The sequence below is a fragment of the Falco punctatus genome (genome assembly GCF_963210335.1).
Source record: "Falco punctatus genome assembly, chromosome: 2".
Taxonomy (NCBI): domain Eukaryota; kingdom Metazoa; phylum Chordata; class Aves; order Falconiformes; family Falconidae; genus Falco; species Falco punctatus.
In genome coordinates this window covers 9,687,614-9,711,290 of record NC_137581.1, presented here as the reverse complement: position 1 = coordinate 9,711,290, position 23,677 = coordinate 9,687,614, and the positions used below count along the sequence as shown (strand labels likewise).

Here is a 23,677-nt window from a genome sequence, read left to right as displayed (position 1 = left end):
ATGATTTTTTTTAAATTTAATTTTTTTAAATGAATTAAATTTACTCATTAGTAAGTCTTTTAGCCTTCTTGCTTGCATATATAACTTTGGGGATGTGAAAGCATACACATTTTGAATTTGGAGAGCCAGTGCAACAAGTACCCCTCCCCTGCAAACACTCTCCTTGTTGGATGTGCAAGATTTTGCATGTCACTAAAGCTTCCACCTTCTGGTGGAATTTTCTGCACTTTTTGCCGACTGCTGCTGTGTACAAAGGGTCTCAAAGAGCGCATAGGTTTTCAGCAACTACACCCTGTGCAGGACAGGTAACCGCATGGTTTCCCAGCTGTGACACATGGCTGCTGCAGAAACTCTGAGTCACTTTGTGCCACTAAAACCATGGCGGACAAGAGGCCGCATCCTCTGCGGCTGCAAGGCACCCGCCTGAAGTAACACCAGGGACCAGCCTCACTGGCCTGTCCCTCTCCGCAGGGGACTTCTCCCAGTGCAGGGACGGTGGGTGGCCGGGAAGGGGATGGGGGCAGCAAGCTGCTCTGTGCAGGGAAGGACACCCTTTGGGGGGTAGGTGGGCTTTGGGGAAGAGGAGCCCTTTGGGGAGGAGGACATCTGTTGGGGTGGGGGATGCCTCTCGGTGAGAAGGACGCCCTATCGGGGACGGCAGTGAGGTGCCCTTCGGGGAGGTGTGTGCCCTTTGCAGGAGAGGACGCCCTTTGGGAAGGACCCCCTCTGGGGAGGAGGCCATCTTTGCACGCAGGGTGAGAGCCCATCTCCTTGTCGCGGCCCTCAGGGGGGACACCGCCCTCCCTCCCCCCCCGCAGCTGGGGCACACACACGGCCGAACCACCGCCCTCCCCCCGGCCCCCCCGACCCGCAGCCCGGCCCAGGAGCCCCAGCTGTGGCAGGCGCGGAGGCCCGGCCCCTCCCGGCGCGGCTGGCCCGGGGCGGGCCCGGGCCCGGGGGCGGGCAGGCGGCGGGGCGGGGAGGCCGCGGCGCGCGGGCCCATTTCAGCGGCGGCGGCGGCGGGCGGCGGGAGCGGTTCCATGGCGGCGCGGGCGCTGCGGGCCGCGGCGCTGGTGCTGCTGGTGGTGCTGCCCGCGGCGCTGCGGGCCGACACGCCGGCCAACTGCTCCTTCGCCGGCCTGCTGGGCGCCTGGGAGCTCCGCGTCTGGCGGAGCGGCGGCCGCCACGGCAACTGTTCCCAGGGGGGTGAGACCCGGCGGCTCTGCCCCGTTCCCGTTCCCCGGGGTCGTCCCGGCCTCGCTGGGGGGTGGTCCCCTGGGAGCCTGAGGGAGCAGTGGGGCGTTGCGGGGGGGAGTGGGGCGGTTGCTCCGTGCTCTGAGGCCCTAGAACCGTAAGCGGGCGGCGGGCGTCTGCCTCGGCCGTAGCGGCCCCCGTCACCCGCGGGTCGCACCCCGCGGCCGGCCCTGTGGCGGGCGTCCCTGCGGGGCTTAAGGCAGAAAAAGGTTAATTGGAATCGAGCGGTTCGCGTTCGTCTGGCGCTAAGTGGCTTCTGCGGGCAGCGCTGTTGCCCTCACGCTTCATTTTTGTTTGTTTTTTTTTTTTTGTCTTTTGTTTCGGTTTGGTCTCAGCAAGGCCTCTTCACGGGCAGCACCGGCCTGTGCCGGTTCGCTTCCCCCTCAGCACGCCGGCTCCTTCCCGCCCTCGGCCGGGCCGGGGGCCCCGGGCCTGCTCCTGGAGCTGCCGGCTGCTGAGGGGGCCTGACCGCCTCAGGAGAAGTGCTGGTATTACTCCCCTTGAAGGAGTGGTTGTAGTGGGGAGTTGTTAATGGTTGCGTGCCAGTATTAAAAAAAAAAAAAAAAAAAAAAAAAAGGTAGATGCTTCCATTTTTCTAAATCATCTTTTTGATGGGGTGAGGCCAGCGGGAGAGGTGAAGGGAGCTGGAGCGTGGGGTGGCAGATGCCTCATCCCAGGTGTTGTAGGGGAAGATTTGTCATTGCAGACACAGTGCCTGAGTGACACAGCGTCTGAGTCCTGTGTGGCTGTATAGCAAGTTATGTTTAAATCAGCTGGTGTCTCCCAGTAACAGCTGTTTGGTGCTGCTGCTAATTGAATGTGCAAATAACTGTCTAGCAGTGGAAAAATAACCATGTAGACCCACTGACAGCGAAGTGATGTCCCTGAAGTGTGCTTGCTTGGTGCCTTTTTGCAGAAGGCTCTTCAACAAGTATATTTTAGCATCTTTTGGAATAAAATAAATGTTACAACCGTCTTTGTACCGATTGATTTATTTTTATCTCTTCTGTGCAATAATGTTTGTATTTCTTGTAGGGCCTGTGGAAAGAAGGGTGCTTGTGGATCTTCAGAAGTTAGATGTGGCTCAGGATAGTCTGGGCAACTATGGTTTCTTCACCTTGATTTACAATCAAGGCTTTGAAATTGTGATAAATGACTACAAGTGGTTTGCATTTTTTAAGGTGAGTTAACTTGGTGTGTTCTGTATCACTGACTGTTTCTAAAATGGCCTATAGTTTGGCTTTTCTTTAGTCCCTGGCTGGTGTGGCGGGGCAGTTGGGACACTTGGTTATTTTTGGCTCTAAGGTTTGCCTGGATCAGTGGCTGAGTAGGGAGCAAAGGGAGGGAAGAGGTATTCATATTCCACACTGGGCATTATCTGAAAAATCTGTTACAGATGGTGCTGCTTTCCCTTCTGGGCATGCTTAATGCAATTGAAGGCCTTTGTGAAGCTAACTCTCCCAGTAGTCTGGAAGTTGGGTTTTTTTCCAGTTTTCTTCCTGACATCATGGACCCAAGTGAAATGGCAAACATCATTGCTTTTATCTTTCCTTAAAGATGTTTTCAAATGCATAAAAACTTTAGAAAGGCCATCTGTTCTCCTTGCTGGAGGATTTCTAGGATCTTTAAATTTCATTCCAGAATACAACTTTAATAATCCAGACAATATTTCTGCTGCCTAGAGTTTTTCTTTTGGAATAATACTGTTGTTTCCAGTCCCCTGCTAATGACTTTAGATGAAGCTGAAAAACAGTGCTGGTAGGCAGGGGGTAGACAGGAGAAAACCCACTTGCTAAGGAGTGCTCTGCTGCTGTCCTGATGACTGGCATTATGAATCTGAAGGGTGGTTTGGGGCAATATCTGCAGGATGACTTTGCTACCTGGGAGACAGATGTTTTTGTGCAGTAAGACTGCCCAGTTGGTCAGTGCAGCCCTAGGCAGGAGCAGTGAATACATTTCTTGGTTGTTTCAGGAAGCGTGATCTTGTGTCTAGCTTCAGATGAGCTGATAGGAAATACCCAGGCCTTGGCCAAGCATAAAAATCTCTGAACCTTGACTGGTAGGAAGGAGGGTGAAGAAGTGACTTCTGCTTTAAGTTGTCTTTCTGGGAGCCGAGGTAGATGGTTTATTTCACAGCAGCTATTTTCAAGTCGGTGTTTTCAGCTGTTTACAAAAAGAGTGATCCACTCTTCCGGGACACCTGTAATCATTACTGAATAGAAATGGTATATGAGGCTCCAATTTAAATGCAGCTTCCTCCATGCTGATTTGAGCTCACTTAACTTAAGAGAAGGGGTTGTGTAGGTTGTTTTACAAGACTAATGGTGAAGTTGTTTACATGCTCTTTGTTGTTAACTGGGTTAACCCCAGCAGGCAACTAAGCACCATGTGGCCACTCTCACTTCCCCCCAAAGTGGGGCGGGGGAGAGAATAGGAAGGGTAGAGAAGTGTGAAAACTCAAGGCTTGAGTAAAGGTGTGTTAATAGGCAAAGCAAAATAAGAAATTTGTTCGCTACTTGCCACCAACAGGCAGGTGTGAAGCAATTTCCAGGAAAGCAGGGCTTTGTAACACACAACTGTTGCTTAGGAAGGCAGATACTGTAATTCTGAATGTTCTTTTCTTCTTTCCCCAGCTTTTATTGCTGAGTAAGATGTTTTATGGTATGGAATATCCCTTTGGTTGGTTGGGGTCAGCTGTCTCCTCTCACAGGTTTTTTGTGCAGCCCCAATGTACTCACTGGCAGGGCACTCTGAGGAGCAGAGGAGGCCTTGATGCTGTGTAAGCACTGCTCAGCAATAATGAAAACGTTCTTGTGTTATCAAAACTGTTTTCATCACCAATCCAAAACCTGGCACTTTAAGAGCTACTCTAAATGAAATTATCTATCTCCCAAAACTAGCACTCTTACTATAGTACATTTTAAAAATAAGAATGCTATTGTGTAAGACAGGGTCTTATACTTGAGCAAAAGCAAAGTGTGAGAGAAATAACTGATTGACATCCTCTCATCTGTATAGGGTAGTGACACTAAATTGCTGTGATGTACAGTCCTTATAGGTTTGGCAGGTGATACAGCAAAAGCTACAGATGCTGAAGGGTACTCTAACTGGGCAGAATTACTCTGAAACTTCTCAGGCAGGGACACCTCTGCAGGCTTCCCTACAGTGGGAGGGCCTGCTTCAAAAGTGGCAGGAATTGCTGCCTCTCTGAGGACAGTGGAGGGGACTAAAAAAAACTAACTTAAACTAATTTTAGAATGTGAGGGATAGTAACAGTGAGTGGCCTGTTCTGGAATGTAAATGGATCTGTTGGGCACCAACTTGAAGACAATTGAGGGTCACTGAAGGCTCTATTGCTGCTATCTATGCCTTGTGAAATATATCCTGGGAAGATGAGCACTAAGTCAAGTGACTAAGTGCTGGTCTTGTGTATTCCTCTGTACGTGTGAAAATGTAAATGCATGGATTTGCAATAGTACTCTTAAACAGTATACCAATACTGTGTTACAGAATAACTTAGGCTGGAAGGAGCTTCTGGAGGTAATCTGATCCATCTTACTGTTCAAAACAAGTTGAATATACACCTGAGCAGTAGCAGTGCACAGTAGCTTGCACTTCACGGTCATGAATATCTCTTAGCCCTTTGTAGGCAAATGGATTAATTGTTAGTTTTCAAGTTGTTTTTCGTATTAAGAAATAGCAGGCTTGTTTGGGTCATTGTTCAGTAGTAGGCAATCCATCAGTGAGACATGCTTAAATTAAAGGCTTCTTTCCTTAAATATTAGAGAGGATTAGAGCTCAATTCAGTTACTCTCTATAATTTTACTGCTGTAAAGGAAAGAACAGATCACCAAGATGCAAGTATAATGGCCAATAAGTATGAGGAAACACCACCTTACTTGGGAAATGTGGCTTTTGCTGCAGACAACTAGCTGACTTTGTTAGGCCATGACTTGCAATACTGTCTTTCTGCAAAACTTACTTTACTAGTCCTAGTGGGGACTTGGGGGAGAAGTGGTTTCTTATGAACTGCTTGACCTTGTGACGTATTTAGGTATGCATATCTGTTTACTTTTAATCCAGTAAGTAGACATACAAATAGACATACAAAATACCAAGCCCTGGTATAAACTAAAAAAATGTGGTTTCTTCTATCAAATGCAGCTAGCTAGGATCTATTCCATCATCTTCTGCTATAAAGCTTCTAGGGGACAAGTAATGTGTTCTCTAAAGCATGCACTGAGCAGATTTTTACCTGAAAGTAATGTAAACATAGCAGGCTAAATTGGCTTCGTGTTGGTCATAATCTAGAAGCCCTTTGTGTAAAATAGGGTAAACTAGAATGCTAACTGGTGAGGGCTTCTTCCCTGGAAATGCTGCAAGAGGAAAGCATGAAAGCAATCACTTAGATTGCTTGGCCTTGATTGCTGTTGAGACTGTGGAAAGTCTTAGACAAAGCCCCTTTGGAATTTGTAGAAAAGAAGAATTATCTTTCCTGGCAGTCTCTTGTTTACAGCAAGAAGGTATAGAACTAGTATGTTTAATATGAAGTAATTTGCTATTGGTTTTACTACTTAGTAAAATTACTTAGTTTCACTCTGAAATAGTCTTCCAGTGTCAACAGTATTCTGGACATCCTGCTTGATTATGAAATGACTCTTGGGTTCATAGAGCAGTTTGTGGTGGTGGAACAGCCATAATGCAGAAAGCTTTACACATCTTCTGTGGCTATGGGTTTGGGCTTGTCAGGGAAGTATTCATTACTTAAAGGCTCCTCATAAATTTCAAGTTCTGTTTATGTTGCACTAAAGTTAAATTATGTGGCTAAAACACCATCATGGTGACAGGGCAGATAAAGCATCCTGATTTACCTACAGTGATGCTTTAATGCCTTCCTTATATTCTGCCATCCAACGGAGGATGGAGTTGCTAGGCAAAACTAACAGCGAGCAGTATTTAAGCCAATGCAGGACTTCACGTGTTTCAAGCACAGAAGTGCAACTGGTGCTAATTGAACTTCTAGCGTATTTTTGCTTAATGTTGAAGAATGCAACTATTAATTACTAACAAGAATGCTATGGGCTTGTCTAAACGGTGGCTTTATCAGAGCTACTGCGCTGTGTGGATAGAGACACAGCCTGTTTGATGATGATACATGTTTCAGTGAGTTTTTAATAGCCTTTTGTTCCTGTGGCTTACTAAATAGACACCTACTAAAAATTTCATAGGGCCTCACTGCCTTTATAAGTTATTTGTTCTTTCAGCTGGGGGCTGCAGGGAAATGACTTCCCACACAAAAGGAGTGGATTGGGTGAGCATATTGATGTATTTTTTTCTCAGTTTGCTTTAATAGCTTAAGTAAAAAGCTTTAACTGTTTTATTTCTAACTATTGTTGTACTTGTCCCTCAAGGCTTGTCAAGTTAAATGCAGCATCCTACTGCATTCTTGCATTTTGCTTCTCGCAAGCTGTAGTTACTCTGCCAGGTGTTTGTTTGCAGCACAAAATAACTTGTTTGTTTTATGGGAATGCTCTTGTTTCTTATTTAATGTGTGCTGCTGAAACATCCCTATACTGAACTTGGATGTGAAGTTGGTATACTGACTCTTGGCAGAAGCTTGAGCATGTGCTTCTGCTGGATGATATATCTTGCACAGTCCTACAGAATTGTTATAAGGCTTTAAAGATTATTTTTTTCCCCCCAAGGGCAAAAGAAATAGGAACAGCATAACATAAAAAGCTAGAGTGAGGCTGAAAGGAAAGTTGAGGCTGATTTGTTTCAATTGATATCTTTGTAGTATTTATTTAACATGAAGGCTACCACTTTGAAGGGAGACAGACTTGTAATATTCTCAGTTTGTCCCTTAAGCTAAATGGTACTACTTCTGACTTTTGAGATGCCCTCTAGCAAAAATCAAAAGTCTGGCATTTTCTCACATTTAAACATTAGCACTACTTCAGCAAAAAGAAAGAAATTGATTATAGAATATTCCACTAAATTACTAATCTCTTCCAGACTGACTTGGTGACATCTTTGTCATATGTCTTACTTTTTTTGTTTTTGTTTTTTTTCCTTTTACTCCCCCCACCCCCCCAAATTTGGTTAAAACCAAGGACTGCTGTTCTGAAATTACAATCACTTGTCTAGACTGGCTGTTAATGTTTAAATTTCAGAATATTAAAAAAACTGCATCTGAATGCATTTTATTACATGTTGCTAAAATAAGCAGAGGTGTTAGTTGCTGATGCTATTTAATCATCCTGCAAATCAATTGAAGGATAACTTTTATTTTAGTTGGGCTTACTCTAACTGGTAATGCACGACTGCTGCTTCCCTAAAGTGTAGAACTGAAAGCATAAATCTCTGAATTGCAGAATGTTCCCTAGAGGGAAGAAAATGCATCTGTAGTTTATATTTGCTTGCGTTTGGGTAGCAAGATGAAGCCATTTATTCTGATACCTTCTGTATTTTTGTACAGTAGGGTGTCTGCTATCCTCTTTCAATTAAGAAGGTGATTTGCATATTACAAATGCTTCAGCACACTTGTAGATTTGATGACAAATGAGTGGTAAGTCTTAATGTATAGGGTAGTCCTGCCTCCTGAAACTTGAGTTGGCTTACTGCCTGAGCATTGCTTAAATTGAGAACAAAAGATGTAAAAAGAAAATGGGATGGCAGCCTGTGTGTGTAGCACTACTGAATCCCTGTTAAATGCTGTGTCCAATAAGGCCTCCATCCTTTCCTGTTTTCTGCTTATGGAGATCAAAAAATTTAAAGAAAGCTTTAAACAATTATACTTTATTTGGACTAGAATTGAACATGCAATTAGATTATGTTGTGATGACCAACACAGTAAAGATGTTACTAAAAGTATACTGTACCAAAAAGCTTACCTAGGGTCAGGTACACAATAGCAAGCTTTTCAGTTTAGGTACATGAAGCCTTTTAAGGTTAATGTTGGAGCTGCTTGGCTAAATTCTGGCATGAGGCAGAGTCACATGAGTTGTCAGACTTGAGAAAAATATGCATTTGAAATTAAATTGAAGCTTAAAGTTTTCAAAACTCAGAATTTGAATTGTGAATATAGTTTGGGTGCCTTTCTACAGGAGTTGTTCCAGATTGGTCAGACCACTGGATGGAGTTTAGTTAATGTTGCAGATGTGAGCATTGACTAAAACTATCATGTGACATGGCTGCAGTGGTCTTTTATTAACTTAACAAGATGGTTTTCATTTTTAAGCTTGCAGAAGAAATGTGTGCACTGCTTGTCCAGTGCTTACGGGTGGTCACAGCTGTGTGGCTGTTGTCTTCCATGAAGAAGACAAGATGCTGTTTTATGATGAGTTCTGCAGATGTGCTGGGTACTGTGCTGGTGGCTTCAGTTGAATCCTGTGTTGTAATTCACATCCACCAGTCAGTGGTTGTTCAGTGCAATGGTACCATGCTCCTGTATGACTGTTAGTCAGGCAGACATACTCATGATAGGTCCTCTAAAACCAGTGCAGTTAGACTTGCTAGGTCTAGTCTGTCAGAGCCCTTCTCTGGTAGCGATAAGAAATGCAGCACTTGGGTTTCACAATGAAGCATATCTTTAACTGTGTACCTTCTGGTAGTAAGCGGTGGGTGTCATTGTCATGGCACTGATGACGTTTTGGTTCCTCTAACATGTGGCCCAGTGGGAAGTTACCTAGCTTGTAGAAATTAATTGTAAGTATTGGGGTTTGTAAAGGTTTCTGTGCCACTTCTCTATATCAGTGGCTCTCAAAAGTCAGGGGGGTGGAGAAATAAAATTGGGACCTTATGGGTATATTTTAATTTACTAGCTGATTATGGCTTTTGGACTTCAAATTCCCTTTATCCAGGTGTCGTTGACGGGCCATGGTTTTGAAATCTTCATGTCTACTTTTTAAAGCCAGTTTAGTAGTAGCTTACAGTCTGCTAGTCTACAAAAACATAGCTACAGAGGACTTGAATAGCTTAATTTTTAGCTTCTGCACAGACTGTTTGAAACGGGCTTTTGTCTCTTGTTTATCTTGAGCATCACCAGTAACTGTCCCCTCACCTTCCTGGTTTTGCTAATATGTTTGAACTGAAAAAACAGCATAAGAAACTTGCTAAATTCACTTCCCTTGAAGTTGCACAAACAGTACAAATACTATTCTGCTAATTATCCAGCTAAATCTTAAAAAAAGCAATAGATTTAATCTCCAGGAAAAGGAGAGTGATTTCTAGGAGGAAAAATAAAAGGCAAGTTGTTTTAATTTGCTAGTTAGCAGGTAACTCGGTGCCTTTTTTCTGTGAAGATGTCCCAAGTCTGTTCCACTTGTTTTGATTCAATATAACTCTCCATGCTAGGCAGGGTCTGTATCTGATTGTTGCAGGAAGCAGGCCTGTTCCTTGAGTAACAGTCAAGTATTCAGACTGAAGGTCTATACTTAAGAATGGTTGTGCTTGGTCTTGTTTTAATCTGTGGCAGCTTTTAGGTAGAAAAGACAAGTAGGTATTATTTGGTTCTACATGACACTGTAAATTAAACTGCTGTCATAGTAACTTTCCAATATAAAGTCAGTAACCTGTTGTGAAGAGAGTATTTCTTAAAAGTAATTTCTGGATGTTGCCCTTGGTGTTTGGCCAAGTGTAGTTATTTCCCACATTGCACAATCTTGAACAGTAAGATAGGGTGAGTAGAACAAGGTGACAGCTCAGCCTTCTGGTGCCCCCATCCTGCTTCAGTCAGCAAATATGCTTGCCTTACTAGACAAGCAAGGATCTAGATAAAATGCCTCTGCAACCTCTGAACTGGGGACAAAGCAAATACCCATTGTTCTGAAACAGAGCATTAACCTTTAATTTTATCCCTGGGATGACAGACTTAATTTCACTATGTGTTCTTCTGGTTCTTCACAGAGCCTTGACAGTCACAAACCTCTCAGTCTATTTATTTTCAATCTAGAGGCATTTCCATCACTATAAGCCACCACCTTTAGTGAAGAGGCTGAGCAAGCATTTTGTTGAAACATAGCTACAAAATCTCTCTACATTGTACATGTACAACTCAAACAGGGTGGGAGTTAATACCATTGGACTAGAAAACTTTGATTCCAAGTGATTTGTGTGATTAGAGAAGTTAAAGCTTTTGTTGTGTGGGGTTTTCAGGCTCCTCTGTAGCTTATGACAAAAGAGACTTTAACCTTGAGATGAATAAAGATCCTTTCCTCTGCCCCAGGACATTCTGATGTCAAAGAATTGCAAATCCAGGAAATTTCTGCAGCTGGGCAAAGTGTTAGTGCTAACTGTTGTATAAAGACACATTTTACTGAATAGATTAATTTATTACTTCAGTGATAAATGAAGAGCTGTGTGGCTGAATGAGGAAGTATTAGGACTTGGGACTTCAGGCTTTAGTAACACTCGCCTCACTGTCAGCTTCAAATGAGTGACTCTCGGTGGATCATCCTTTCTTATTGTTTTATTTTGATAGTTCACATGAAATTGTTTTGTGATGTTCTTCCACCACAGCTCAAACTTAAAGCAGCTGCAGGAAGTTTCATCTTTTGTTCTGATTTATAAAACAGAAATGCCATAGCGCAATTCTCAATGAGAAGTTACTGGAAGAGGAACACAAGGAGGTGCTATCCCCCTTGTGTTTACTTTTCGTGCTGGTATGAGTCTTAGTTTCTCAAACTTTTGTAGCACTCCAGGGCTGGTTTGGCTAATCACAAATTTGGTGCAAGAAACCATAGGGTCTGGAAGACAAGGCTAAGTAACAGGTCTTCTACATTTTATCTAGAAAGTAACTGTTGAACACAAACAATTAGCACCTGTTAGTTGATACTGATACTAATGCATACTTTGTAAAAGTGCAAGTCACAACCTGTTTGTCTTGATCAGTTTCTTCCATTTGCTTAACCTCTAGAGTGTATGTTGGCCACTTCCCTGAAACATAAGCAAGCAGCAGCTGGATGGGTGGGGACTACAGCTATGCTAACAAATACATGTACTCAACGCAAGTGTAATCTCTGTACATTACAGTACAAAAAGGAAGGCCAGAATGTAACCAGCTACTGTAATGAGACTCTACCAGGATGGGTGCATGATGTACTTGGCCACAATTGGGCTTGCTTCAGTGGACACAAGATTTCTTCATCTCCCTCAGATGTTCACATAAAGGAGCTACCTCTCCAGAAGCCCGGGGGAAGGTAAGCAACAGATAAGTGACATTTTACTGGACTAAAACATTTGGTAACTGTTCTTCAGGCTTCATCTAAAACCATATGGACAAATTTTGTTACTGAGGGCAAAGCTAATGCCATTCATAATGTTGGAAATAAACCTGAATGCACGAAAACAGGACGCTGCCTGTCACATCACGGTTTCTTCTTCAGTCTCTGGTGAAGTCCAGTTACAAAAATGGCATGTCTAAAGAAGATGAGTATATTCTTACAGTTAGTCTATCTGAAATTTCAGAAACCTTGCCTTGATCCAGTAATTGCACGTTTCTTTATCAGTACTTGCCAGAAGACATTTCCAGAGTTAGTCTTTTCCATATTCAGTTTAGAGAACACCTTTAGTGTTCAGTCCCAGTCTTTTCTTACTGTTTTATTTGGTTGCTTTTGTTTGCAGACTTTATGTGCACAACTTTGACTTTGTGAATGCTATCAATACTCACCAGAAGTCCTGGAGAGCAACAAGATACAAGGAGTATGAGCACTTTGCCCTGGAAGAACTAACTAGAAGAGCTGGGGGTCTCTATTCCAGAGCTCCAAGGTACTAAGGCCTTTTGTTTTGCCATAAACCCCACTGCTGCAAAGAATCTGCTTTTGTTTTCCTGGCTCTTCCTAGCTGTGTCTTGGCTTGTAGTTCAGATGTTGAATTAAGTATCAAGGCCTTCCAGCTCACTTTCATGGAGTGCCAACATATTTCTTCATTTGAATGATGATTCTGAGCATCTGTTGTCTCAAGCAGTTGAGGCAAATAGGGTCAGCTACCCTTTAATCTTGCTCAGTAACTCACTGCTGAATTCATACATGCAGGGAGGAAGTCGGGACAGTCTCAGCTGTCATGTTACTTTTCCTGTCTACATCAGCTGCTTGCTGTAGTCAGGAGTTTCTGCTTGACCATCTTACTGGTTCTGCTAGTTTATAATTGCAATAAAAAGTAGTGAACAGCATTCTGCTATTAAACATGAATAATAAAGATTTTCTTTGGGAATTTCCTGCTTACTTTGATAACTTGCCATGCCTGCAAACAATGTCCTCTACCAAGGGTAGAGTGTCTCAGTGAAAAGGCATAAAGTAGCCCTGAGAGTACCTTCAGGGTCTCACAGATCACATGGCAGAGTGGTAATGGGGATGGATGCCTGGTCACCTACAGTAATTTGATAACTGGAGTTCTTTGATCTGAAGATTCCCTTCTTCACAGCTGTTTTACCTTCTTTGTATTTTTGCTTTTTCCACTCTTGATACTGCTGTGGGTAGGAATGCTACTCACTTTTCCAAACTGTGGCAGTTGTATGTTTGTAGAAGGTCCTACTATACAACAAAACTTCTGATTTGCATGGGAGTATCATGCAGATTATCATGGTGCCATCCTACAGACAGAAGTCAACTTGTAGATGGTCTTAAATACAGTAACCAATTTGGAAGCTCTGTTGCACCATGCAGTGTCATGACAGTATTTTTTTGGCCCTGTCATGCTTTCAGAACAGACTCCAGGGTCTGGTGTTTGTGAATGGCACTTGATGGCATGACTTAGGGGACGAGCATCAGGTTAAGTGAAAGCTGAATGCAGGAAGCTCTTGGTTTGCTGATATACGAGCGCTATGTGGCTGCAAGTGGTAGACGAGGACAAGTAACATTCAATGTTTACTTCCACAGTAAAAACTTGCTCCAGGGAAGTCTCCGGGGCAAGTGGGTCTGCAGTTGTTGGAGTGTTGATGTAAGCTGTGTCTGCAGTTAAGCAGTCTGTAGCTGCTGTCAGTGTGTGCTGCCAAGATGGGGTGCCTCTGCAATCGGATATTCTACATACCCTGTGATGGCAGAAGTGTCAAATAGCTGTTGCAGAGCTGTGTTGCCACAGTCACTGAGAGTTACCTTGGCACTTCAGGTTGGTCTGAAGGTATTTGACCTTACCAGCTTGCGGATAGTTCATAATATAGTTCCCTTAGGGAGGGATTCGAGTAGGTCTTGCATCCTGCTGAAACTAATCTCTTGAGATTGACACCCATCTAGTTTATGTGGAGACTATTTCAAATTACTTAGTGTGAAATAAGTGCAACTACTCAGAAGCATTTTCTCCTCTTTAGACCAAAGCCTGCACCTCTAACACCCGAGTTACTCAAAAAAGTTTCAAGCTTGCCAGATTCCTGGGACTGGAGAAATGTGAATGGTGTCAATTATGTCAGCCCTGTTCGGAATCAAGGTAAAAAAAAATAAATCACAACTCTGAATGAGATCCTGTAGAGCTGCTTTGATGTATGTTGTTATTTGCTGTTAACAAAGTGTCTTGCAGTTGACAGATTGCACCTTCACTATGAATAACCTGTGGAAATCGGGTGGAGTCCTGGCTGACAACACAGTGCCAAAAATGCAAAAATAGGTGGTGGTACTGGCATATCCAAACAGCAATGTCTCTTGCTGGATTGAAAGCAAATTACCACCGTGCCCTGCATAAAGACAGCTGTCGGGTTTTGTCCAGTCTTAGTCATGGTTTTCTGCATGCTGACAGCACTGACGTGCATTTAATTCTTTCCCTAATTTCTGCTGATGGCAAATTACCATGTGGCTTTAATGAATAAACCCATGAAAAATTTATATTGCTTCCAAATATTATCACCCCAATAACTTCAGGAGTTATTTAAATGGCTAGTTGCAAGAGGACGTGTCAGTCGCTATGAAAAGTATGGACACTGATAAATATAGAATACTTGTAAACCTATTTTTTTCCTTTGTTTACATATACCAGAATAGTACCCTCTTTTTTATTCTACAAGAAATGCTTTTATGACACTGGCGTGAGACACCTCAATTAGATAGTTACATACTGGAGGTCAGGAGTGGAGTTGGTTAGTATGTCCCTTCCCTGCTCCACTGTTTTCAAACAAACTTGCACCTACTGGTAGCTGTCTGGCTGCAACTTTGAGGGGAAGGGAACATAACACTAGCATGGTGGGGAGTGGATGATTTAAATCACTGGTCCCTCATTTATGGCTTAGTTCTGTCAGATGCTACCAGCTGGACTCCTGGTAGCAGAGGAAGCATAGGAAAGCTTGTGGAAGTTCTAGCTCACAAGCTGACGTGTGGCATCACTGAAAGGTGGTTACAGGAAATGATATGGACCTGTGTAGGTATAAGTCCTGTACTTTCTCCTGGTGTGAACATCCAGAGGGCTCTTTTATCTTCCAAACTGTTGAACACTTGGTCCCAAATTTCCTTTCTCCATTGTGTTGCTTCAGAGTTTCTCTAAAGGATAACTAATCTATTGCTTCCAATAACAAAACTGCCTACACTTTTCCTGTCATCTGAGAATCCATGGTGAGTATGTTAAATGTCTGAAATATGCATTCTGCTCCATTAAATTAGAATTGTAGCTTTCAGGCTTTAGAAAAAGACAAAAAAATCCCACCAAAAAAAAAAAAAAAACTCTTCAAAAGATGGCCTCATGCAAAATAATGCTGACATACAAGCTATCATAAGCAAGACTTAATTTGTATGATTTTCTAAGGCACTGGATATCAATGCTTCATTAAAATGATTAGAAAGTCTTAGTTGTATATCATTAAGATTATTAGATGACTAATTAGAAAATGCCATTGGGGAAAAGGCTGCAAGCAGTAAGATGCAAATTGTCTGGCACATACAGAGAGAATTGTATGAACTGCAAGGTCGTGGCTTCTGAGATCTTGCATGCTTGTGGAGTCACTGTCCTTTACCCAAGGAGAAAAAAATACAGCATCTGAAGGGGACAAGAATTAAAAGGGAAATGTGTATACTCTGTAGAATACCTTGAGACATGGCAGGCTTCATGCAACTTGGATTGTAATATTTACTGCCAGCATATTGGCATCCCTGCTAGCATTTCCTGTAGTCAAGAAAGTAAAGGTTGAGCTCTTGGGTTGTTTATAGGGCAGTAACTGCATCTTTGAACCAAGAGATGTGTAGTCTTTGAAGACAGCCCTGTCATTGTTTGTTGTTGACTTTACAGAGGGTAGAAGAGGGGAACCTATGGATTTTGTTAGCTTTAAGTGTGTAGTTCCAATTTCTTGCTGACTACATTCTGCAAGCTTTTTCTGCAGGTCAAAATAGGTGAAAAGCTTGGTCTGCTAGTTTTTTGCTACATGTGCTGCATCTCCTCCTTACTCATAATACAACAGCCCTTTGTGGTAGTGAGTGGGATCTGGTGTGGCTGAAGCTCTAACTGACTCTGGAAGAGAATTTGTGGGAAGTCTCATAACTATTGCAGCTGTGTTGGCTCTCTGCTGCTACAATGTTGTCATGCTATGGGCCTCACAAATACTACTGTGGTAGCAGGAAAGAAATCTATCAAAACCCCCAACGGACTTCAGACCGAAACGGTTGCATTAATTGTGGGGGTTTTTTTACACTTTGTCACACAAAATGTAACAAAGTGTTCTTCAGCATGGCCCATCTTGGGTGCTGTGACTACAGTGAGTGGGAGGCACCTTTCACTGCTTCAGTTTGCCCTGCTGGGCAAAGAGTGTTCATGTTCAGGCTGATTTTGCTCCTTCTCTTCAGGGTTACATCTAACTGAGTGAAGGTGCAATTTCACTTGCCTTTGTAATAGCTCTGCTTTTATACACCTACACAGTTCAGGAGGAAATATTTTGTTTTGTTCCTCAAGCCTCCCTCATTTTCATAGCTCTGCAAAATTTGAGTTTCCTACTGTCAGGAAACAAAAGGAAATTGGGCACCTTGGTGACAATCAGTAGATAAAATAGGACCTCATCCAAGTAATTGTCCTTTCCTGTGATGCTTGTCATTTTACTTCCAAAAGTTTTTAAGTGTTACAGGAAGCTCCTAGGGAGTGAAGGGGCCTAAAGCTAGAAGCAACACTAAATTTTGATGCAGAAGTAAGGAGACTTAACTCTGCCAGGAAATAGAAGGGAAATTAAGGTGCCTCTGAAAAGCCAGATTACAATTACATGCCCTTGGGAAGTAAAGCGAGCTGGGATGAATCCACTGTATGAAACCTGCTATTTATACCGCTAGTGTCTCAGAAGTCAGTTATTTTAGGGGTAGCTCTAGAAGTGGAATATTTTTTTCAACTGGAAATTACAGAGTTAAGTTCATTGGTAGTTTGAAATAACCTGGAACAATATTGTCAATGTTCACTTAAAATATGTCTATGCGCCCTTAGCATACATGCTCCATAAAGGGTTATGGTCTGAGGCAGTAGGTCATGAGCCTTCTCAGCCCTGCTAATGTGATTCCTGTAGGGGCATTCTGTAGGAACAGCATAGCTCTTAAATGATCCTATTGAAAACACTGAAGAGTAATATATTTCTTATTCTTGAATAAGCTCATTGTTCCTTCAGAAGTTATTAGAACTGTTATTTGAATTGTGTGTTTAAAAGCTAAATGTATATTTAAATTCTTTTGCTCTATCGGTGTTCAATTTCTGATCACTGTCAGGTAGGCTTTCACTGTTTTCAGTGGGCTCTAACAGTAGTTGTACCTGAATGCAGGTGACTTGCCTTGTTTATGCTACTGACTCCTTTTCATGGTTCTTTTTTCTACTCTTGAGGCTCGTGTGGCAGCTGTTACGCGTTTTCCTCCATGGGCATGCTGGAAGCAAGAATACGTATCCTCACAAACAACACTCAGAAACCAATCTTTAGTCCCCAACAGATTGTGTCTTGCAGCCAGTATTCTCAGGGTAAGTACACTGGTATATACGAAGATAACTTGGTAACAGTAATGCTGCAGAAGAAGACCATATATTAAAAAATTCCATGCCTTCCCCATCACCCACAGTTCAGTTTTTTTCATAAAGTATCTGGCAAGCTACAGTTTATTGTACTTCTGTTTTTTGAAAGATGGCAGAAAATATTCCAGAGTTGTCAGCCCAGCTTCCTATAGGGGTGGGATTGAACCAGGAGCAGGTAGCCTCATGCTCAGGATGCTATTGGATTTTAGGTAGGTCTGCCTAGGAGATGGGGGGTGTCCAAGGAGCAGGGCTAAAAATACAGCTAAATTGCAATGCATACCTAGAAAAGTGGAACTAAAATATCTTCCCAAAACCATATTCAGAGGGAGAAGGAGCATACTGAGAGGGGTAGATGAGCAAAAGCAAAGACTAAAGCTTTCTAAAGAACAGTACCCGTGTTAGGGCAGGTCTCGCTACTGGATGTAAAAGGGAGTGTCAGGAGCAATTGGATGAGAAGGTGGTCCATGCATTTTAGTGTTACTAGTACAGCTCCCACTGATGTGAATTTTGTCTTGTGTTTCAAAACTAGCTATAGCTAACTGGAATACTAGGGTTAGCTGGTCAATGTAGTTTCTGTTCGATACTGTACCTAAAAGTATTCTTAAAAAAAAAAATTGAGTTGAAGAGTCTCTCACCTTAAATAATTCTTCAAGGGAATAAGCAGAGATATCTTTTCTTTTTTGTTGAGTTTTTTTTGGTTTTGTTTAGGCTGCGATGGTGGCTTCCCATACCTCATTGCTGGAAAGTATGTCCAGGACTTTGGTGTGGTGGAAGAGGACTGCTTCCCTTACACAGCCCAAGATTCTCCATGCACCTTCAAGCGCAGCTGTTACCACTACTACACTTCTGAGTACCACTATGTTGGTGGTTTCTATGGAGGCTGCAATGAAGCCCTGATGAAGCTTGAGCTTGTTCTGCATGGGCCAATGGCTGTTGCCTTTGAGGTTTATAGTGATTTCATGCTTTATAAAGAGGGGATCTACCATCACACTGGGCTGCAGGATGACTTAAATCCTTTTGAATTGACCAATCATGCTGTATTGCTGGTGGGCTATGGTACAGAACCAGAAAGTGGTGAGAAGTTCTGGATTGTGAAGAACAGCTGGGGCACCTCGTGGGGAGAAGATGGTTACTTCAGAATCCGCCGTGGCACTGATGAATGTGCGATTGAAAGCATTGCAGTGGCTGCAACTCCTATTCCAAAATTATAAATGTGGAGGTCTTCATCCAGTGCCTTGTCCCCAGCCATCAGAACATATTGTTAGAAACTGCAGTTAAAATCTGTCCCCCAGCTTGAACAGGGGAGTTTTAATGAAATTTTCAAGAATAGAGCTAACAGTTTCCCTAGGTGAGAGGATGAATGTAGTTAGCTCTGCTTTGTGCACTGAAGGCTTCCTCTCTAATTTGGCAGTAAACCACCTAGAATGTTGTGGTGGTTTTGGTAATAGTGGTGATAGTTATTCACCACTGGATATACATCTTCAGTCGCCAGTTACATTTTCTTCCGTTGACAGTCTTGAACTTCATATCTCAGAGGGAAGCATCTGTTAATGATAATCTGTAACTACTCTGAAAGGACACTGTAGTGCCTTACTTCTCAGAAAGCAGGAAGTCGCTGCAATTTAGAACATAAATTGGGGAGGGAATGGGCAATTACACTGATTAAAAGGAAATTTTAAAGCTTGAAGTGTCCTGCAAAAACTGCATGTCAAACCCTTATGACAATAAAAATCAATTCTACATTTCAAGCTGTAACTAAATGTTCCAGTTCTGGATTTTATTGCTGTGCTTTGCAATTGATCATAGCGGAGTTCAATAAACATTACAAGCTTTTGTAGGAGTTTGTACTTGCAGAAGTAGTTGGTTCCTTCAGTGGCCTGTCTTAAGTTTTGAAGTTCCTGTCAAGATCCAGACAGATGGGGAAGGAGTATGAGAAGGGAGAGGAGCTAGGAATCATCCAGCTGACATCAAGATTCTCACAGCAGCATCAAGCAAGGTTGTCCGGGAGTCCAGGATATGGGACATTTCATTGAGTAAATTGGCTAATTCCCCTGTAATCCTGTTAAGTCCTCTCTGTTAATCTGTTGCCCTATTCCTTTCAAATATGCAAGGTAGAAAACCAGAGTTGGGGAAGGGGGGGGCAGCAGCACTTGGAATTAACCATTTCTTTCCCGATGAAACTGTAATGCAGCACTGGTCTCTGCTCTTCATTGTGGATAAATAGGAGTGGCTTAGAGGTGAGTCCCAATTTCATGGGTAGAAGAGGACTTCTTTGGTAATATTCTGTTAAAATAATACACGACCACAGTAGTTATTATTTTTACATACAAAATACAATCTTAGGTTTTGGGGTGGGTTTTTTTAGGGTGTAGGGAAACTTATAAAATACAGAAAAATGGAATGGTTGTAAGCAAAATATTCCATTTAAATTAGAAAGGAGAACTCCCTTTTACTTCAGTAGCGGAGTTTCACAAGAATTGCCTGATTCTGGTTTGTTCAAACTGAGGGATAGGAGAAAGGTAGTGTCACTTCTGTTTTTGAACCCTCTGCCAAAAAATACCAAGCTGTATTTGGAAATTTAGAACTTGTGTTTTGCCAGAATTTCATCAAGGACCTCTGGAATTACTTGTATTCTGCATTGGCTTGTTTTAGCTGAGGAAATTAGGGAGGGGGCAGGGAAAGTAGGGCACTTGTTCCTTCCCGCTTGGATTATTTGATGTTACTGCTAAAACTGAGAGTCCCATGAGGACTTAACCCCTTGGCAGCAGCTGCAGTACATCATGAAGATGTTCAATTGTTCCACACACCTCTTCACCTAAAATATGCAAGCGAGTGCACACCTTTTCTCCTGTGCTTCTCCCAGTCTTCCTCCTTCTCTCCCAACAGTGTTTTCCCGAGTGGAAAATGTAGGTGTGGGAGAGGCAATACTGCTTTCCCCTGACAGTGTGTGTGGTTTGTCTGCTGTGTTAGTGGGCATAATAAAGGCATGACAGATCACATGCTGATAAACAATGTTCAGTAGGTCACCCACTACCCTTTTTCCAGAAATTGATTTGATTTATAGTAATAAAACTAAAGCTGAAAAATGTGTGGAACTATGAAGTATGGAAGAAATTGTTACCCGTGCTTTCATTTTGGAAGACAAGAGTTAGGCTGGCTGCAGTGCAATGCCAGCAGCAAGCTTGCTGCTGTGCTGATCTTGCAGCTATGCAGCTTGACCTGGCTGGGGTGACAGCTTCTCTTACGTAAGCAGCCATGTTGGCACCAGTATAAACATGAGGTGCAGAAGATGGTCTTTGTGTAGTAGGTGGTCTGCAGGCTTGTCCTGCCACCTGCGAGTACCTGTTTTCACTACGCAGATACAATGTGTTTTGAGTATCCCGTGTATTTGGAACTGTCAGTTCTTAACAAGCAGGTATTTTCCTGAAGTTATGGCTTTGTATGGATGTGTTACGTTCTTGGATTTCTTTAACAATTGTAGCACTTGAGATTAGCTTGAGAATAACAATATAAAAGCTCGGTATTAATATTTTTACTTTCAGCCATTAGGAAATCAACTCTATCATCAAACTGCTGCTGACACTTGTGGCTCTCTGACTATAAAAATACTAGCTATTCACTGCCTTGTATCGTGTTAGCTGCATGTGTTTTGAATAAGATGGTGTGTTATTATCCTAGAAATTCCCATGCCTGTCTATCTGTCACTGCTTGTGTGTGGCTGCTGCTAACGTGAGGAGGGGAGAGTTCTCAGAGCAGTTTGTCACCATCGCTGCCCCCATCGGCTGTCATCAGACGTGTCTGTTTGCCTCTGGCTGCCTGCTGTACGTGAATGCCCCTGTTTCCTGTATTTCAGAGCTGCACAGAGAAATGTCAGCCAGCCTGACAGCTAGTATGTGGCCAATATAAGGTACTTGAGAAAGCAAGTTTGTTTATTAAAGTTTATTTGGGACTGTGGGCCAAGTACAGACAGTATATTCAAAAGCCACAGGCTGAAGACCAGCCAGAGCGTTTTATGCTGGTGAAGGCTCTGGAGCACAAGTCTGATGAGGAGTGGCTGAGGGAACTGGGGTGGTTTAATCTGGAGAGGAGGAGACCCAGGAGGGACCCTATCGCTCTCTACAGCTGCCTGGAAGGGGCTGTAGGCAGGTGGGGGTCGGTCTCTTCTCTGCAGGTAGCAAGCGATAGGACAAGAGGAAACAGCCTCAAATTATGCCAGGCGAGGTTTAGAGTGGATATTAGGAAAAATTTTTTCACTGAAAAGGTGGTCCAGCACTGGAACAGGCTGCCCAGGGAGGTGGTGGAATCGCCATCCCTGGAAGTGTTTAAAAAACTTGTAGGTGTGGTGCTTAGGGACACGGTTTAGTGGTGGGCTTGGCAGTCCTGGGTCAATGGTTGGACTTGATGATCTTAAAGGTCTTTTCCAACCTCAATGTTTCTATGATTACCAATGGCCAAAAGGGATGCAACTGCAAGAGCTGGTAAACCTTAGGAGCGAGGAAGTACTGTTCCACTTTGTCATGGCTTAGGCTGTGACACAGCTTCACCTCCTGGTTTCCTTCCAGCTCCTCCAAAGTTGAGGAATGGGGCTAAGCTTGGCTGTAAGGCGTAGAGAAGACTGGAAATAAACTACTGCCCACAAAACAGACAAAATGGAGAGAGGTGACTCTGCAATTCCCTGTTCTTAAGAGGCTATATTTCGTTTATATGGCTTTACCTATACATGTGTTATCTGAAGTAGCTTAAAATGGGAAATAATCTGTCGCTCAGGAGAATAATTGCAGGTTTGGCAAATATGCCTTGCAGGGAACAGATAGGGCCCGATCTATTTAACTTATCAGGGAAGGTTAATAGTTAATGTCATGGCTGATAAATACTTACAGGGGAAACAGAGCTGATCATCAGCCCAGCAAACAGATATTACAAGTTCAGTGTTTTGAAAATTGATACATACACAGGTCAAATAAGCTATAGCTGTTTTAACAGTGAGCATAACAAATCCTTAAAATCTATCAAGGGCCGCGGTGGAATCTCCGTCATTGGAGCTGGGCAATTTTCCAGTCTGAGCACTTCCCCTGGCACAGGAATTGCTCAGGGAATCCTGCAATTGGTTTCTGAAGGAGACGTGGCCGGATCATCATGAATTATTCTTGCTTTGCGATCTGAGAACTCGAAACAACAAGCTGACTTCTAATTTCCACAGCTGTCTGAATAACTTTGCAGCGCAAACTACATAAAAAGCAACAGCAGAGACTTTTTCCTCGATTTCCAAACTGCTGAAATTGGGACTGAGTAATTTTAGAATTGTATTGGTCCAGGGGACTTGGGAAGACAGCAAAAATTATGGTGTGCACCAATGGAGCTTAAAATAGCAAACCCAGAAGAACATTATACTTAGATAGCTGGTAGGTTTGTGGTTTTTTAGATGACCTACGCTTCATCCAGTGTTTTCCTCTCCATTGCTGGAGGCTAAGAACTAGTTTGTAAAGGGGAGCTAAGACCATTGGACTGCTTTAAAAGGTTCTGCTAACATCAGACTTCCTATGACCTCCCAAAATATGATGTGGTTTTTTTCAACTACGTGACTTTCAAGGTGTGATTAAAACAAGGTTGTAGATGTTGTTAATGGAACACGTACAGGGATGTTAAATGGAGAATTTTGAAAAGCACTTTTTCTCAAATTTTGTATTTAAAAAGGGACAAATGCTGATTTTTTATTTTTTTTTTTAAATATTTTAGAGGAAAAAAAAGATGATGGACTAAAGAAGCATTTTCCAGTGGTTTTGGTAGACAAAAGAACATCTTTTACCAAGATTTTCAGTTTTCACTTTCTCATTCTTCCCTTCCCCTTGTAAATATCATGGCAGTTTTTCCCCCTCCCCAATAATTCTGCAGAAAAGCAATTTCTGGTATGTGTTAAAAGTTCCCTTTACCACATCAAATCTATAACTGATTTCACTTTCATCTCAATGGACAGGATTTACTTAACTCTGCTTTAGATGATCAGCAGGGATAGAGCTGCCTGGTAGAGCTGGGACTGTCTCACTTTGTCCTGAAGTCATGTAGCAAATGTAGAGATGTGATGAAGAGCACGGCATAACACCTGGAGCCTCTCAGGGATGCGGTGCAGCAGCAGGTGATGAGAGGTGGTGGAGGGGGTCTGTGCCCAGGTCTGCCCATGCCTTTGTGGGAGCTGCGGGTGCTGCAGGGATGGGGCACGGATGGTTGGGGGGGGGTCGGGTCACAGGTGGCCTGAACCACTGTGCGGAGGTGACTGTCCCCACTGCGCGTCTCACAGCGCAGCCCTATTCATGCCCTCATTTGCACCGCTTCCACTGGCTGCGAAGTGGCACTTGAAGCGTAAAATGAAGTCAGAAAGCCTGTGGGTGCTAACGCCTGTACCCAGGCCGATTCATGGCTAACTGGTTTCCCGCACTGCAGTGTGTTATGCGTGTAGATGTATCTAGCTTCCTTTAAAAAT

The 23,677-nt window shown here is 43.0% G+C and overlaps 1 protein-coding gene and 1 long non-coding RNA gene across 2 annotated transcripts; one reads left to right on the top strand and one right to left on the bottom strand.

The window, feature by feature from the left end:
* Window positions 1-965: 965 nt before the first annotated feature.
* On the top strand, window positions 966-19,039 carry CTSC (cathepsin C). Its single transcript, XM_080376156.1, has 7 exons — window positions 966-1,206; window positions 2,290-2,435; window positions 11,287-11,453; window positions 11,878-12,021; window positions 13,559-13,674; window positions 17,017-17,148; window positions 17,908-19,039. The coding sequence occupies exons 1-7, from the start codon at window positions 1,041-1,043 to the stop codon at window positions 18,408-18,410; spliced, it is 1,374 nt and encodes a 457-aa protein (XP_080232282.1). The 5' UTR covers window positions 966-1,040; the 3' UTR covers window positions 18,411-19,039.
* On the bottom strand, window positions 18,282-23,562 carry LOC308059183. The gene is made up of 2 exons (XR_013926159.1): window positions 21,816-23,562; window positions 18,282-21,785 (listed from the first exon to the last, which is right to left on the bottom strand). It is a non-coding gene; the product is annotated as an uncharacterized lncRNA (long non-coding RNA).
* Between the last annotated feature and the right edge of the window lie 115 nt (window positions 23,563-23,677).